General features: G+C 43.2%; 1 protein-coding gene across 1 annotated transcript in view; it reads right to left on the bottom strand.

Moving 5' to 3' along the window:
* LOC145348254 (di-N-acetylchitobiase-like) overlaps window positions 1–16,842 on the bottom strand; it is a 59,290-nt gene extending 42,448 nt beyond the window's left edge. The window contains exons 1-3 of the mRNA XM_080196455.1: window positions 16,771–16,842; window positions 11,627–11,746; window positions 11,358–11,529 (exon numbers count right to left, since the gene is read on the bottom strand). Of these exons, the coding sequence (XP_080052581.1) occupies window positions 11,358–11,529; window positions 11,627–11,746; window positions 16,771–16,842 (364 nt within the window). The remainder of the gene's footprint in view (window positions 1–11,357; window positions 11,530–11,626; window positions 11,747–16,770) is intronic.
* Window positions 16,843–17,176: the final 334 nt, after the last annotated feature.

The raw sequence follows: 17,176 nt of genomic DNA, 5'->3' as shown, positions 1-17,176 counted from the left end.
AGTATATTATCAAATAAATAGGTTGGACTAAAACCTGGTGTTGTCAGGCTCCCCGGGAGCCCAGACCGGAGACTGACCGGTGAACTCTCTTCCCCAACCGAACCCAGGCCAGTCCCGGGGACAGAAAGAACATCCTAAAGAGGAGAATCTCTCAGAGCTTCCACAACAGTGTGGCTGAGAGGAGCTGGACCACATGAGGAAAGACACCAGTTCACGTCCCAATGCTCCATTCCAAGCGTTGCTGCGCAATACACTGCAAAAACACAACTTCAAATCAATGAACTCTTTTCCGGAGGGGATTGAATGGTCTGAGACACCCACCTCGACTCGGCGTCGGTCTCGCGGAACTACAGGCTCACATAAATGCTTGTCTGAACATGGACATGAATCTAGACTTAGTTGTTCGGAACTTTTGGCGATCCACAGCACCTGCACTGCCAGAGCCTGCGCCAATGTCAAACTCCAGTACATCCTCTCCACCGGATTTGAAGATCGATCAGTCACAGTGAGATCCTTTCTTTAAATTGAGCTTCACGGGAGTGATAGTGTCGACTCCTGGGTATCTCTATCTCTGTCTTGCTTTTTGTGCTAATAGGGAAATGTTGACGCAAGCTTCATGCTGTTAAATGTAACTTTGTAGGGAAGTTATCTTCTCTGACACTCTTTGTCTTTGGCAACATTATCTGTTAACCTCTGCAGTATTTCCTCCCATTCTTGGCCAACTTTCCTTGTTCAGCGTCACTCTCCTTCTCTCAGGCCTTTGTTAATATTATTCCCTGTTTCTCTCTTCCCATCTCCTCCCTCCCCATCTTTCCTAATATTCACCCCAGACCTTCTGATTTCCTGCCCTTGGTCCCACTTCTTCCATCTCTGGACCAATATTCATCAGTGATCCTCTCTGTCACTATCCCTTCCTGCCTTGGTCAATACTCACCCTTGAATCCCTGATTCCCCACCCTCCTTCTGAACCAGTACACCATTATAGTAACTGACTTCCTTAGTGAGTGTGTGGAAAATTGTGTGCCAAAGAACCAAATCCAATTGTTTCCCAACCAGAAAACATGGATGAATAGGGATAACCCACTGCTTGCTGAAGTCCAGGTCTGAGGCTCCAAGTCAGGCATCACTGATTGATACAAGAAATCCAGATATGATCTTTGGAGATCCATCAAAGATGCCAAAAGACAGCACCGGATCAAGATAGAGTCCCAGCCACACAGACTGCCACTGACTGTGGCAAGGCCTGCAAGACATAACAGATTACAAGCTGAAGGCATGTAGAATCACGAGCGCCAATGCAGCCCTCTCTGATGAGCTGAATGCATTATATGACCATTTTGAGGAAGAGGTCAGTGAGCGCACGACTTCTGCCCAGAAGTCTCGGCCGAACTGATGTCAGGGGTCACCATCGCTGACATCAGATCAGTCTTCTTGTAAGTTAACCACATGGACCAGCGGGCGCGGGTATTTGTAGCATTTTTAACCTCTCTTGACACCAAGAAGACAATGATCATCCCTGTACCAAAGAAAAGCTAGGCCCCATGCCTTAATGACTATCAGCGGGTGACTCTGGCATCTATCGTTATGAAGTGCTTCAAAATGTTAGTCATGGTACGACTCAATTCTGGGCTCCCAGATTGCCTGGATCCACGACAGTTCGCCTACTGCCATAACAAGTCCATAGGAGATGCTATCTCCCTGTTCTTACACTCAAAAAAACAAAGAAAATTACAGCACAGGAACAGGCCCTTTGGCCCTCCAAGCCTGCACTGACCATTCTGTCTGACTTAACTAAAATCCCCTACCTTTCTGGGGACCATATCCCTCTATTCCCATCCTATTCACGTACTTGTCAAGGTGCCGCTTAAAAGTTAAGACTGTATCCGCTTCCACTAACTCTCCCAGCAACAAGTTCCAGGCACTCTATGTGTAAAAAATCTGCCTTGTATATCTCCTTTAAACCTACCCTTTCACACCTTAAACCTACGCTCCCTTAATAATTGACTCTCCCACCCTGGGAAAAAGTTTCTGACTATCCGCTCTGTCCACGCTTCTCATAATCTTGAAGTAGGGAAAAGGATGAATGCATTTTGTACCTGAAGGGAAAGGGTTGATGGATTTTGTACCTAGAATATGTCACAAACATAACCCTTCCTCATGACTGATCTCTTTAAGCTGATACTGTTCCTGGCAGTAACGTAAGTTAGTTGTTCATGTTAAAGTATGTGAAACTTTTATTACGGCTGATAGTTAGGTGTGACTGTTATTTTGTAGACTTTGCAAATCTTACTTGTTTGTATTAGTGGGAATCATTACACGGATGGTAGGTTACGATACCGGCTTTTAACAGCTGCTGATGGCAGATCACGGTACCGGCTTTTAACAGGAAGAGACCTGCTGGGACAGCCACGATCGCACAAGTAACTTCAAATAAAGGGATGCCGGTACTGCTGTAGAAGGGTTTTCCTGTGTCCTGTCTGCAGGACTGTAATTCTTGATTAACTGTGGGGCTGCATCATGACCCAGGAAGGAAGAACTGGAGGTCTGGCAGGAATTGGAACTTTGAATCATGATTCCTACTGGAGCTCATAATGTATAAATGTCCACTTGTGTTTGTGTTCTACGAGAAGTCTGGTAAGCCTTAATCGGAGTCAGTTTCTCCCCAAAGCTTTGGAATAAAACCCACTGTATTTTGACTCACTAACAGTCTGAGGTATTATTTTACCTACAACAATCTTGTAGACTTCTATCGTGTCTCCTCTCAATGTCCGTCGCCCCAGTGAGAACAAACCAGGTTTCTCCAACCTCTCCTCATAGCTAATGCCCTCCAACATCCTGGTAAATCTTCTCCGTACCCTCTCCAAGGCCTCCGCATCCTTCTAGTACTGTGGTGACCAGAACTGAACACTATGGATGGAATTTTACTGGCACGTCTGCCCAAGTTTTGCACGATCCCACTCGAGGCCAATGGAGAATGCCATTTGCTGACCTGAACCCAGCCTCATGCCGGTAAAATTCCTGCCTGTATTCCAAGTGCGGCCTAACTAAGGTTCTATAAAGCTGCAACATGACTTGCCAATTTGTAAACTCAGTACTCCGGCTGATGAAGGCAAGCATGCCGTATGCCTTCTTGACTACCTTCTCGGCCTGCATTGCCACTTTCAGTGACCTGTGTACCTGTGCACCCAGATCCCTTTTGCCCTTACCTCTTAAGGGTTCTGCCATTTACTGTACATTTCGTATCTGTATTGGACCTTTCAAAATGCATTACCTCACATTTGTCCGGATTAAACTCCATCTGCCATCTCTCTGCCCAAGTCTCCAACTGATCTGTACCCAGCTGTATCCTCTGATAGTCTCCATCGCTATCCGAAAATCCACCAACCTTTGTATCATCCGCAAACTTACTAATCAATCCAGTTACATTTTCCTCCAAATCATTCATATATATTACAAACAGCAAAGGTCCCTGAACTGATCTCTGAGGAAAACCACTCAATGCTGGAACACTTGGATAACAAAGACATTTATGTCAGACTCGTGTTTATTGACTACAGTTCAGCCTTCAACACCATTATTCTTACAAGACTCATCTCTGAATTCTGTGGCCTGGACCTTGACACCTCCCTTTCTGTCTGGATCCTAGACTTCCTAACCCACAGTCCACAATCAATAAGGATAGGCAGCAATATTTCCTCCACAAATCATCCTCAATACAAACTTGTGTCCTTAGCCCCATCCTATACACCTTATATATCTATGCGGTGTGGTCAAATTCCCCTCCAACTCGATTCTCAACTTTGTTGATGACACCACTATGGTGGGTTGGATCTCAAAAGTAATGAGATAGAGCTGTGATGTTAGGATACCTTTAAGAAAGGTTTCTTTTTAAAACATGATTTCTGCTCACAGCTTCAATGGTTTCTTTGCTCACATCACCAATAATGTCATTGTTGCCTGCTTGTCTGGAAATGTCCTTTTATTGCAATTTAAGTTGCTTAAATAGGGTTGTTTGTGTTTACCCTGGTATCAATTTTACGATCCTGCATTCTTAGGAGGATGGTCATGTGTTTTGGAGTTGCAGGTTTGAGCTTTAGTTTTGGAAGGGACAGCAAGCTAAAGAGAAGTGTTTTCCCTGCCTCTCTGTTATTATTTCTTTGGAAATTCACTTGTTTTCCGAAAGGGTGAAAATCTGCTGTGGTGGGGGCTGGACCAAAGTCTTTCTGGTGCTTTGGGAAGCTGCCTTGTCTTCAGATTGTTTGGAGTGAATCCTGAGAACTGCAGGCTTCAACCAAAGTCCTCACTTTCCATTATAATGTGAGTAGTAGACTTTGCTGAGTTGAACCTGTTTCAAGAGGGTTTGTCTTTGGCAAGTGTTTTGGTTTGATTGGAATATCTTTGTTAAAGGTTATACATTATAGTGGTTGTTTTGGTTCTTGTTTGTACTTGATAAAAGTTCTTGCTAATTTTCTTACTATACATGTTACATTCTTAAATGAACTTAGTTTGATACAAACTCCCTAGTGGACCTTTTGAATCACATCTGAATTGGAAGATATCATACTTATCCGAGCCAAATTCAAGATGTAAAATTTATGATTCAGACCGGCTTCATAAAACACTTTGCAATTTCTAACCTTTACCACAACAGAGTACAGGAAAGAGGTAGAGAATCTGGTGAAGTGTGCAATGACAATAATCTCTCCCTCAATGTCAGCAAAACAAAGGAGATAGTTTTAGGTGTCAGGAAGTATATTAGAGAACATGCCCCTGTTTACATCAATGGGGATGAAGGCGAAATGGTCGAGAGCTTCAAGTTTCTAGGCGTCCAGATCACCAACAACCTGTGCTGGTCCCTCGACACCAACGCTTTAGGTAAGAAACTCACCAACAGCTCTACATTCTCAGGAGGCTAAGGAAATGTGGTATGTTTGCTACAACTCTCACCAACTTTTACAGATCCACCATAGAAAATATTTTTTCTAGTTGTATTACAGCTTGGTATGGCTCCTGCTCTGCACAAAACTACAAGAAACTACAAAAGGTTGTGAACAAAGCCCAATGGATGGGAAGCAACCTAGCTTCCCATCCATTGACTCTATCTACACTTCCCGCTGCCTCAAAAAGTGGCCAGCATAATTAAGGACACCATGCACCCCAAACATATTCTCCAACTTCTCATCAGGAAAAAAGTTATAAAAGTCTGAAGTCATGTCCCAACCGACAGTGTCTTCCCTGGTGCCATCAGATTTTTGAATGGACCTACATCATATTAAGCTGATCTTTCTCTACACCTTAGCTATGACTGTAACACTACATCCTACACTCTCTTCTTTCCTTCTCTATGTATGGTATGCTTTTTCTGCATAGTGTACAAGAAACAATACTTTTCACCGTGTACTAATACATGTGACAATAATAAACAAAATCAAATCAAAATCCATCACGTCTTCCATCTCTGGAGAAATTTGCATCCCTCCTTATTCCCTACCTTGGGATCAGTCACGTTCCAACATCTTTACCATTACCACACACAGTCACCCCTCCCCCCAGCATCATTTCCCAAAATTTACCCTCAAACCCATTCCAGCCCTTTTCCTGCATTATGCAACAAATTACCCCTAAACCTCTCCTTGCCTCTGTCTTGGACAGCATTCATCCATGAAGCCTCTTCCATCAGGTCTTTTCCAAAGCAGGTTGGAATGCTCCCTCCCATTCTTCAGTCTCTTAATGTTCATCATCAAACACTTTTTAAGGGTTATGGGGAGAAAGGGGGAAAGTGGAACTGAGCCACTTCAGGTCAGCCATGATCTTATTGAATGGCGGGGCAGGCTCGAAGGGCTAGATGGCCTACTCCTGCTCCTATTTCTTATGTTCTTTTCTCTCCTGTGTGTTGTATAGAATTAATCACAAATCTAGTTTTAATCTCATTGAATTCAGTAATGTTCATCACTGAACCTCTCCACCCACTATCACTCCAACCTCTGTATCTGGTGCAACATTCAACCCTTGAATCTTGGAACATGACTTTCCCTAGTTCTGACATGTACTTATTCTTGAACCGTTCTCAGCTCTTTTCCCCTTTCTTGAGAAATTTTCATTCCCAAATTTCTCTTTTCACATTCACTCTGTATGTTTTCCTACAGTCATCATGAAAACCCTGTGTTTGGGAAGAAGAGAAGGATTTTTGCTGGTAGGCTGAACTGAAGTGAGTGGGGATGAAATGAACTGAGTGAAGATTCTCAGGGATAGAAACAATGGCTGAATGGCTTGTTTCTGTGTTGTACCTGCTAAACATGTAATTCTATGTAAGATCTTGTTGGTATAAAGCTGTTTATGTTTCACGGTGATTGAAACACCATTAGATAATGAATGGAAAGTTTATTGTCATATCTTGTATCCAGCAAATTGAAAGAAAGTTTTGTGAATAGTTTCAGAGATGACAGCAGATAAGAGCAGGAATTACTCAGGCCTTGAACCACATGGATACAATCTTCTCTCTCTTCCCCCACCCCCATCCTTCACTTACTTAATGACATTATCAACCATCCAACCAATAAAGAACAGCATCTCCTGACACTGAGGGAACAGGTCGATAATAAAGTATCTACTTATGTTCCAGCAGGAGAGCACAATGATGCAAACTTTGTGAGATTCCATTTGTCCCAACATGGAAATGTTCAGGAGAGAAACATTTTGCCTCTCTGGTCATTTCTAGATCACAAATACCCAGTTTCCCTTCATTCTTTTCTTCAGTATGAGTCTCTCCAATGGGTCTCTTCAAATTGATGTGTTAGTGGCCTGGATAGTCTCTCTGTGCCGTCCGTTCCAAACCTTTACCAGCCTGAGAGAGTCATCAGTAAGAAATAAAGAATTAGTCTGGATGTAAATGTTAACTTCCTCAGAATGTCAATGCTATTTCGCAGTGACTGCCTGGCACTCAGAAGGGAAAGCACCTATTTCTCCCAAACTTCCTGACCTAGGCCAGGCATTGTGAAGGGTAGGGATTTGGGTGTCATGGGGGAGTTGGGGGTCTGGACATCGGGGTGTTGAGGGGACCAGGCATCCACACATTGAAAGAGCTGAGGGGCCGGATAGGAGGGTGCGTCTTTCAGGCAGGGGTGACGGTGGTGTGGTTTGTTGGTTGAGTCAGAGGATGTCACGTCAGGGAGAATTGGGGGGGTGCTTTTCGGGTGGAGGGTGGCCGGTTCGGGGGGGGGGTGATTTGGGATGGGATGTTTGTTATTCAGCTCAGGGGCTCAGGTCAGGAACTCCATGTGGGTGGGGAATAGCATTAGGGGTGGGTGCTTGTTTGAAGGAATGATGTGATGGGGTTCCACTCAGGATTTATGGGGTGTACCGTGTGGGGTTTGGTCTGGGTGTTTATAAGAGTTACTCTGAAGGTAGAATTATTTTTTCCCTTCTAACTCTTTCAGGGTAACTATTGGCTGGATTTTCCAGCAGCTCAGGTGGCTTGTCATTGGCTGCTGGTGGGATCTTCCAGTCCTGCCAATGTCCGTGGTGTTTTGCGTGGTTTGCACCCTCTGCTGCTGGGGAATGTAGCATGATGACGGAGGGGGGGTGGTTTCCATTGGTGGGACCAAATGATCTGTTGACAGGAAGGGCTGAGAGAATCAGGCCATGCAGCAGTGTAAACCTGGCAGAAACACCCAATTTAAATCACTTTGCCAGATGGTTCCCAACCCAGCGCAGTTGTCCAGGTGTCGTAAGCACTTGTGCAAAATTGCCAGATAAATCCTTACCTGGGAGCTTTCAAGACAGAGTCCCTAGCACATCTTTGGGATAACCCCAAATGTAACACTGAAGAGCCAGGAGGTTATGGCCCATTGTGTCTTCCATACAGTCATAACATCACATGGCATTTCTCAGCCAATCATGCACTAGACTATCTGTCTGTATCCCTCTATTCCCAGTCTGTCCATGTGGCTATCTAAATAAGTCTTAAAAGATCCTAGCATGTCTGCCTCAACCACCTTGTTTGGTTGTGTGTTTCAGGCCCCCACCATCCTCAAAATACGTCCCCCGCATACCTGTATTGAACTTTGCCCTCCCCTTACCTTGAACTTGTGACCCCTTGTGTTTGTCATTTCCGATCTGGGAAAAAGCTTCCAACTGTTCACCCTATCGATGCCCTTCATAATTTTATAAACTTCTTTTAGATTGCCCCTCAACCTTGATCTCTCCAGGGAGAACAACCCTAGTTTACTCACTCAATCTCACTCCTAGCTAAGACCCTCCATACCAGGCAACATCCTGGTAAACCTTTTCTGCACTCTCTCCAAAGCCTCCACGTCCTTCCGGTAGTGTGGTGACCAGAACTGGATGCAATATTCCAAATGTGGCCTAACCAACGTTCTATACAACTGCAACATCTTACGCCAACTTTTATACTCTATGCCCCATCCAATAAAGGCAAGCATGCCATGTGCCTTCTTCGCCTCCTTTTCCACCTGTGTTGCCAGCTTTAAGGACTGTGGACTTGCATACCCAGATCCCTCTGTGTGTCTATACTCCTGATGGTGCTCCCATTTATTGTATAGCTCCCCCTGCATTAGATCTACCAAAATGCATCACTTCGTATTCATCTGGATTAAATTCCATCTGCCATTTCCCAGCCTGTCTATATCCTACTGAATTCTCTGACAATATCCAGCACTATCCACATCTCCAGCAATCTTTGTGTCGTCTGCAAACTTACGAATCAGACCAGCTACAGCTTCTTCCAAATCATATCATAAACAGCAGAGATCCCAGTACAGAGCCCCTGTGGAACACCACTAGTCACTGACCTCCAATCAGAGAAAGACCCCTCCACTCCTACCCTCTGTCTTCTATGACCAAACCAGTTCTGTTCCCATCTAGCGAGTTCACCATTGATCCTGTGAGATTTAACCTCTTGCACCAGCCTGCCATGAGGGACCTTTTCAAATGCTTTACTAAAATCCGTGTAGACAACATCCATGGACCTTCTGTTAGAAGTTAAATGTGAGAATTATTAATAAACAAGGAAGAAGAATATTAATGATGGACAGATTTAGATCATTTTGGCAGAACCAACGGGATGAACGAGTACACTATCAAGGGCAGAAGTCTGAGTAGTGTTGAAGAGCAGAAGGATCTAGGGGTCCGGGTCCACAGGACTCTTAAATCGGCCTCGCAGCTGGAGGAGGTGGTCAAGAAGGCGTATGGTGTACTGGCCTTCATTAATCGAGGGATTGAGTTTAGGAGTCGGGAGGTAATGCTGCAACTTTATAAGACCCTTGTCAGGCCTCATTTAGAGTATTGTGCGCAGTTCTGGTCGCCTCACTATAGGAAAGATGTAGAAGCTATTGAGAGGGTACAGAGGAGATTTACAAGGATGTTGCCTGGACTGGGAGGCATGCCTTATGAAGTTAGGTTGAGGGAGCTGGGACTCTTTTCCCTGGAGAGACGAAGGTTGAGAGGTGACCTGATAGAAGTTTACAAAATGTTGAGAGGAATAGATAGGGTGGACTCTCAGAGGCTATTTCCCCGGGTTGAAATGGTTGCTACGAGAGGACACAGATTTAAGGTGCAAGGAGGGAAGTTCAGAAGTGATGTTAGGGGTAAGTTTTTCACTCAGAGGGTGGTGAGTGAATGGAATCGGCTGCCGTCAGTGGTGATGGAGGCGAACTCGCTGGGGTCTTTTAAAAGACTTCTGGATGAGTATATGGGGTTTAATGAGATTGAGGGTTATAGATAGGTCTGTAGGTTGGTAGGTGTTGATGTGATCGGCGCAACTCGTGGGCCGAAGGGCCTGTTTGTGCTGTAGTGTTCTATGTTCTATGTTCTATGTTCTATTACCTATGGCCCAAAATGTGAACTTCCCTGAACCCAAACTCATGGTGGGATCCAAATCATGTCCCAAAGAACAAAGAACAAAGAACATCACAGCACGGGAAACAGGCCCTTCGGCCCAACGAGCCCACGCCGCCATTTTAACATTGTGAGTCCCCTCTCCGCCCATGACCCTTGTCTAAGCTTATGGCACTCCACATTGGAAACCAGATTGAGGGGAGACTAATTTAGGGACAATTTGTTACACCAATCAGCCTAAGAGCACATCTTTGGGGTGTGGGAGGAAACCGGAGCACCTGGAGAAAACCCACGCAGGCACGGGGAGAATGCGCAAACTCCCACAGACACCGACTCAAATCCATGTATCTGCACAGCAAACAGTGATAGTCACTGAGCTGTCGTGTTGCCCATCAGCTGGTCCAGTTTAAGCGTATACTAACGATGTGAAGCACTAGGCTACTCTCGAAACATCCAAGAGCAGCCCTTGTACGACCTGTCGCGTGTATGCCCCTCGTTGGACAACAAGGCGGAATGAAGCACCTGTTCCAATAAATTCTGAGCTCTACTCCTGCCAGTGACGCAAGAGGAGCAGCGTCATAAGGGGGCGAGGCTAGGGGTCCTCCTGTGCCGATTGCTGCTGATCCCATTGGGAATTCGGGTGATATTTTTCAAGGAGAGTAAATGCGCAAAAATTACTTTCACTTCTGGTGGCCCCAAACTTTCCGCCACTGATCGGGAGTTATGGACCAGTGGGTTATAATAAGACATCAGACATCAAATTATTATCAGGTATTCATACAATATATCTCTACCTATGTCATGGAGAGAATCCTGTTCTCTGAGAAAGTATTAACCCCAAAATTATCCTCTTTCAAGTTTATCTTTGCACTTACTGTCATGGGGATAATTGAACATTCATTTGCTTGGAGTTCCATCCCTGCCTGGATACCTTGTATGTACAGACACACTGTAAAATAATAGAAGGCATTCACAGTAAGCAGCCACGGTAAGCACATAAAACAGATTAAATCTCTGCAATACGTAACAATTTATGTCAAGATAGATTGCAGTGGTAGTAATTTGACCAGTATACCTTGGTTGAGGCGAGAATTCAGCTGAATCTTGGAAATGAGTAACCGAGGAAGTTTATTAATGGGGAACCAGAGCGGACATTTGGAGTGTGTAAAAAAACAAAATTATGATTGTTGAGTACTCATATATTGACAGATATATTTCATGTAAGACCTATATCTGTGTTATATTGCTTTATGACTCTATTCCAGACTAAATGTTCCAATATGTGTTCACATGCCACTGGTTAGCACCTGTCTGGCACTGAACTCATATCAGCTATAATATGTGTCAACTTGTGAAAAGACCAGGTGAACATGAAGAGGAAACATCATCTCACATTGACAGGATGGAGAAATACCTGTACAGATTTCACATTCCTGGCCAGTTACTCCCCAGCCTGAAGGTCAAGTTTGGTTTTGAGTTCAAATATCCATTGCAAACATCACCTTTTACACTGGAGACCACTACAGCAGTTGAAGTGATGCCCAGTTCCATTGGCAGGCCGACAACAGTAGGAACAACATGTCGCATCTCAACTGCCACCAGTGCCTTGGAAGGATTGAAACTGACTCCTTCTTTCAGTTTGTTCACATAACTGTCAATTGGGCTGGTGAATTTCTGGGAAAGAAAATAAATAATTCAATGATGCCAAATGGGCAATCTCATTGTTCATTCATTTCATCAAAGTATTCTTTTGTTTTATTTAGTTCACTACCTGTTTAATGATATCAAGGGCTTCCTTTCTCAGCTGAGTGAACGCCAACTCTTGTCCAAACAGTTTGAGGTAGGCAGTAGCCAAAGATCTCTCTTCTGGCAATTCCTTCCAGTTTGTAAACTGGAAACCAGGAAGAATAAGGTATCAATACACAATTCTCACTGGTCTGTATGACATTACATAATACATGTCTTTACAAGCTGAACTGCTCCCACCTCACTTAAGATGCGCCGAAAAGATCAACTCTCAGTCTTCTTGATATCTGTACAATAGTAATACATTTCTGACCATTTTAAAGGGGGGAATTCGAAGGCAATAAATTCATATCGCTCCATCTAAGAATAAAAGCAAAAAAACTGCTGGGAATCTGAAATAAAACAGAAAATGCTAGAAACACTCTGGAAGAATGTGTGGAGAGAGAAACAGTTAACATTTTGAGTCCAACATGACTCTTTGCTCTGAAGGAACATTAATTGTGTTCCTCCCTCCACACACACTGCCAGAACCTGCGAATTTTTGCAGCAATTTGTGTTTCCAATGAATTAATTAAAGGTTATTCCCTTTATTGTTAAAGCTTGTGACTATTGAAGTATCGCTGTGAAGATCTCCCCTGGCAGGGGTATATCACACTTACAGATAAATGTGTCCACACGGTAAACTTTGCTGAAACGATGGCCAAGCTGCTCAAGTTTGGGACTTAAGATGTTCAGTGCAAGATTGCAGGCAGCAGCCCTGTGAAAAGCAAGAATTGATCAAACACTGAATAACCTGGGCACGACCTGGAATCTTGGATAGGGAAGTCCGTTTACTTACAGTGAATTGATGGATGGGAGTGAACTTCTCGACAGAGCTCTAATATGCGAATAGGTGAAACTGGCCACCTGCAGACTGGTCTCGGTGAGCAGTGAGTTGGCTACCATAGATACTAAAGTTAGAGGTGGCTTGGTAGCGAACAGAACTGCACAGGCCATCATTTGCTCTTTGGTTCTTTCGGTTAAGGAAAGTCTGTACAGCGAGACGTTGTACCTTGTGACAAATGATTAAAAAGATCAGTTTAAATAGAGCAAAGTGGTATGCCAGTGAAAGCATTTTTTGGAGAGATAATCAACCTGTCCGACTCTATTACATTGAAGAGAGCTACCGTTTTTTGCCTCACTCTTTGTGTCCAATATTCCCCAAATGTTTTATTTTAATGTAAAACTTTTCATGTTAAATGAAACTATAAGATCATGAGAAATAGGAACAGAGGTAGGCCATGTGGCCCCTCCACCCTGCTCCACCATTCACTAAGATGACAGCTGATCCAAAATTCCTCACATCCACTTTCTTGCCCATCCACACATCTCTTGATTCACTTACTGACGGAAAAGAATCGATCTATCCCAATCACAAAAGTAAAGTAGGATTCTAGCCCCAAGGCTTTCTGTGGTAATTAGATCAAAAGGCTCACAAACCTCTGAGAGAAGAAATTCCTCCTCAGTGTTAAGTTGGCCTTCCTTTATTCCCCCTATCCCCTCTGGTACCATATATCCCAGCCACAAAAGTGAAATAGGACTCTGGCCCCAAGACTTTCTGTGACAGGGGGGCTATGAAACTTCTGTAAATAAATTTCAGCTGAAGTCCATTTGGATTTGCCTATATATTTTATGCAGTGCTTATCTCAATTTCACTTCCCATGCCCACTGGGCACCGCAGGGGCTGGGGTGTGTTATAAACCCTGACAATCACATTTTGAATTAATGTTTTAAGTTTCCTTTCGACTTTGTTTTTAGTTCAGGCTGCCCCTTTTAATTTGTCCCTAAGTTAATTTGAGTTTGTTTATTTGGTTGGTGTCAAAAGAGACGCTTTTACCAATTTTAAGACACTCCCTGGTACAACTTTGATCTTTGTGCATCTTGTCTCCTTCAAACGTGAACGCGTATTCTTAAAGATGACATTTTCAAGTCTCCTGTAAGCTGATGTGATCTTTCTCTCCCTTTCTTCTACCCCCCCCCTTCACTTTCCCCACTCCCCTTATCCCCTGCTCATATCCTTCTCTAACCACCTTTTAAAAAGACAACTGAACTGTTGCGTTAATGTTCAAAAATATTTCATTGATTGTTGTTGGAGAGAAAATGTTCTGTAAGTTATTTGCAAATCTGAAGCAATTATACAATAGTGAAGTTGCAAAAGCAAAACGTTTAAACGTTAACCAAGTTTTCCACTAAACATTTCTTTTGTTGATGCTCTCCGTTAATGTACAAAATCCTCTTGATGCTTTATTGAAACAAAAGCATTTAACTATGAATTTATACAAATGTTTGATTGAAACATACAAAACAGTTAAATATGAGAATGATGAATAAAGTAAACAAAGCAGAAGGATATTAAATGATAAACATATCTAGATTGTCCATGGCCCAAAATGTGAACTCTCTTTTGCTCAATCTCATACAGGCATCCAAATCATAGTGCGAGAAGACCTGAACTATCACCTTGCCAATTAAACATTCAGTTTCCACATCCTAAGTTAATACATTTACACATTCAATAATATTCATTTTCACTCATAAGAAAATAAAAAAAAATGAATTTTAAACGAGCCAGAAACAATAATGTTAAATATCAAGGATAAAGAGCAGTAAAGATTTAAAAATCTTTGATGTAATTTTTAAATTAGCGGGCTAATCGGTTCAATGTAAAACTGTTCCTTCTGAGCTGAACCTCAGTAGGTGTTTCCAGCCTGGACGCGTCAGATTGGGGCGCGGTGCAGGTCCGCCTAATAGCTTCGCTGCTGATCGGTTCGGAATTAATTTTCAAAGCAGGTTTGTGTGCACAATTCTACTTTATTTCTGGCGGCCCTTAACCTTCCGCCGTTTCAATAACTTCCCAATAGCGGTGCAAAGCTCTGGGCTTTCTGAAACAAAATACAACTTTTTTTTCCACACGCTCACCGGCTTTGAAAAATGCGCCCGAACTCCCGATTGAATCAGCAGACTTCAGCGCAGCCATCTGCGCAGGCCCCAGCGCGACGCAGCAAGAGGGTGTGGTTAGGGTCTTCACAAAAGGCTGCACTGAAGGCTGCTAACCCCAGCGGAAGTTCGGGCGCTATTTTTCAACGAAGTTAAGTGCGCCAAAATTTAGTTTCTGTTGCCGGCTCTATCTTTCTGCCGCTGGTCTGCAACAACGATGGACCAAAAAATAAATAAATTAGGACATCAGATATCTAATTATTACCCGGTAATCACCCGTGATTTCTCTATTTACATCATGGAAAATCCTTTTCTCTTTATCTGTCAATCCTGAAGTTACCCTCCTTTAATTTCATCTTTGCAGTTACACTGACGGGGATAATTGAACAGATATTCGCTCGGAGTTGCACGCCTGGCTGGATCTGAGGCATATTGATTCCCTGGTATGTCCGGACACGCTGCAAAATAATTCGCAGTAAGAAATTTGCAAAGCTGAGGCAGTTATACAACACTGAAGTTGCTGAAGCAAGATGCTTAGTTAGCTGTTCACAACGTTTTACAACATTTTTTGTTAATAGGCATTCTTCACTAATCGACAAAATCCTCCTGATGCTTTATTGAAACACACCAAACATTTTCAATATGAAATTATAGAAATGCTTTATTGAAACATACAGCACAGTTAAATGAGAATGATGAATGAAGTAAGGAACCTGACAACACCAGGTTTAAGTCCAACCCATTTATTTGATAGTGAACTCACACAAGCTTTCGAGGTTAAACTCTTTGTCAGATGAATGGAGAGTTCTGGCCTCAGACAGAGCGTATAAAGCACAGACAGTTTACAGATTACTGATTAGAATGTGAATCTTTACACCTAACCCGCTGTTCAAGTCTTAAAGTGGCCGACAATGTGAGTGGAAGGAGCACTGATCACAGGTTAAAGAGATGTGTATTGTCTCCAGACAGTACAGTAAGTGAGGTTTTGCAAACCCAGGCAAGTCACGGGGGTTACAGATAGTGCGACATGAACCCAAGATCCCTGTTGAGACCGTCCTCGTGTGCGGAACTTGGCTATCAGTCTCTGCTCAGCGACTCTGCGCTGTCGTGTGTTGTGAAGGCTGCCTTGGAGAACGCTTACCCAAAGATCAGAAGCTGACCCTCCACTCATGTTGTCGGCCACTTTAAGACTTGAATAGCAGGTTAGGTGTAAAATTCACATTCTAATCAGTAATCTGTAAACTGTCTGTGCTTTATATGCTCTGTCTGAGGCCAGAACTCTCCATTCACCTGACGAAGAGGCAAACCTCGAAAGCTTGTGAGTTTACTATCAAATAAATCGGTGGGACTTAAACCTGGTGTTGTCAGACTTCTTACTGTGTTTACCCCAGTCCAATGCCGGCATCTCCACATCATGAAGTAAGGAAGCTGTCGGTCCTAACTCCCTGAAATGGACTCGTGCCAAAAGCTCCATCACCAGTGCAGCTGTTAGGTGAGTTTTTGCCCTCATTTATTTGCATTTTTATTTTTTGGTCTAGCTGCAGCGCACTGAGGCAGCAGATATTCTTTGGGTTTTTTTTGTTACATGTTTTAAAAAGTTGTTTAATTTACAAATAAAATGATTTTAGAAGTCTTTTTTTTACAACTTTGCCATGACAACTCAAGATGAAGTGATGTTTTCACTAGACTATTAATCCAGAAACTCAGCTAATGTTCTCGGGACTGTGGTTCAAATCCTGCCTCGGCAGACAGTGGAAATTGAATTCAATTTAAAATATATCTCGAGTTAAGGATCTATGGCCATGAAACCATTGATTGTTGGAAAAACCCATCTGGTTCATTGATGCCCTTTAGAGAAGGAAATCTGCTGTCCCTACCTGGGCTGGCTTACATGTGACTCCAACACCACAGCAGTCTGGTTGACTCTCAATTGCCTTGTAGCAACTTGGTGTGGGGGGGGGCAGTAAATGCTGGCCAGCCAGCGATGCTGATGTCCCATAAATGAATTTTTAAAAATAAATTCCATTAATGTTTATTAATAACAAAGCTGGCGTCGTGTCTGGGAAAAAATTCAGCCTTTGGAATTTGCAATGTATTTGAAGCAGTTTTTAATCCTATTTTAAGAGTCTAGTGCAGCATTGATCCTTGTGTATCTCGGCTGGTTCAAATGCATCAGGAAGGCACATCACTTACAATGACAAGTGCAAGTCTCCTGGAAGCTGCTGTGAACTCAGTATCCAGTGCAGTTTGAAAATCTGGAGCCATGTTCTACCACCGCTGGAACATCACACTTTTCACTTGATGCTTAACTGAAGTTCTTTTTGAGACTTCATGTAGGCATGGAAGGGACACGCTACAAACCCTTCTGTTTCTCATTTTCCCCCTCCACCACCACCTCACATCCTTTTCCTCCTCTCTCTCACTCCCCCTCCCCTCCTCATATCCATCCCTCACCTCCTTGTTTAGCGACAACTGAATTGTCGTGTTAATGTATAGATATTTTATTGATTGTCGTTAGAGAAACATTTTGCAAGAAACTTGAAAAGATGAAGCAATTAAACATGTTAGACCAGCTGCTGAAGTAAAATGTTAAGTGTTA

The sequence above is a fragment of the Carcharhinus amblyrhynchos genome, chromosome 9, assembly GCF_965287045.1.
Source record: "Carcharhinus amblyrhynchos chromosome 9, sCarAmb.v2.hapA, whole genome shotgun sequence".
Taxonomy (NCBI): Eukaryota; Metazoa; Chordata; class Chondrichthyes; order Carcharhiniformes; family Carcharhinidae; genus Carcharhinus; species Carcharhinus amblyrhynchos.
Note: the sequence above shows the minus strand (reverse complement) of the source record. Positions and strands in the feature narration are given on the sequence as shown.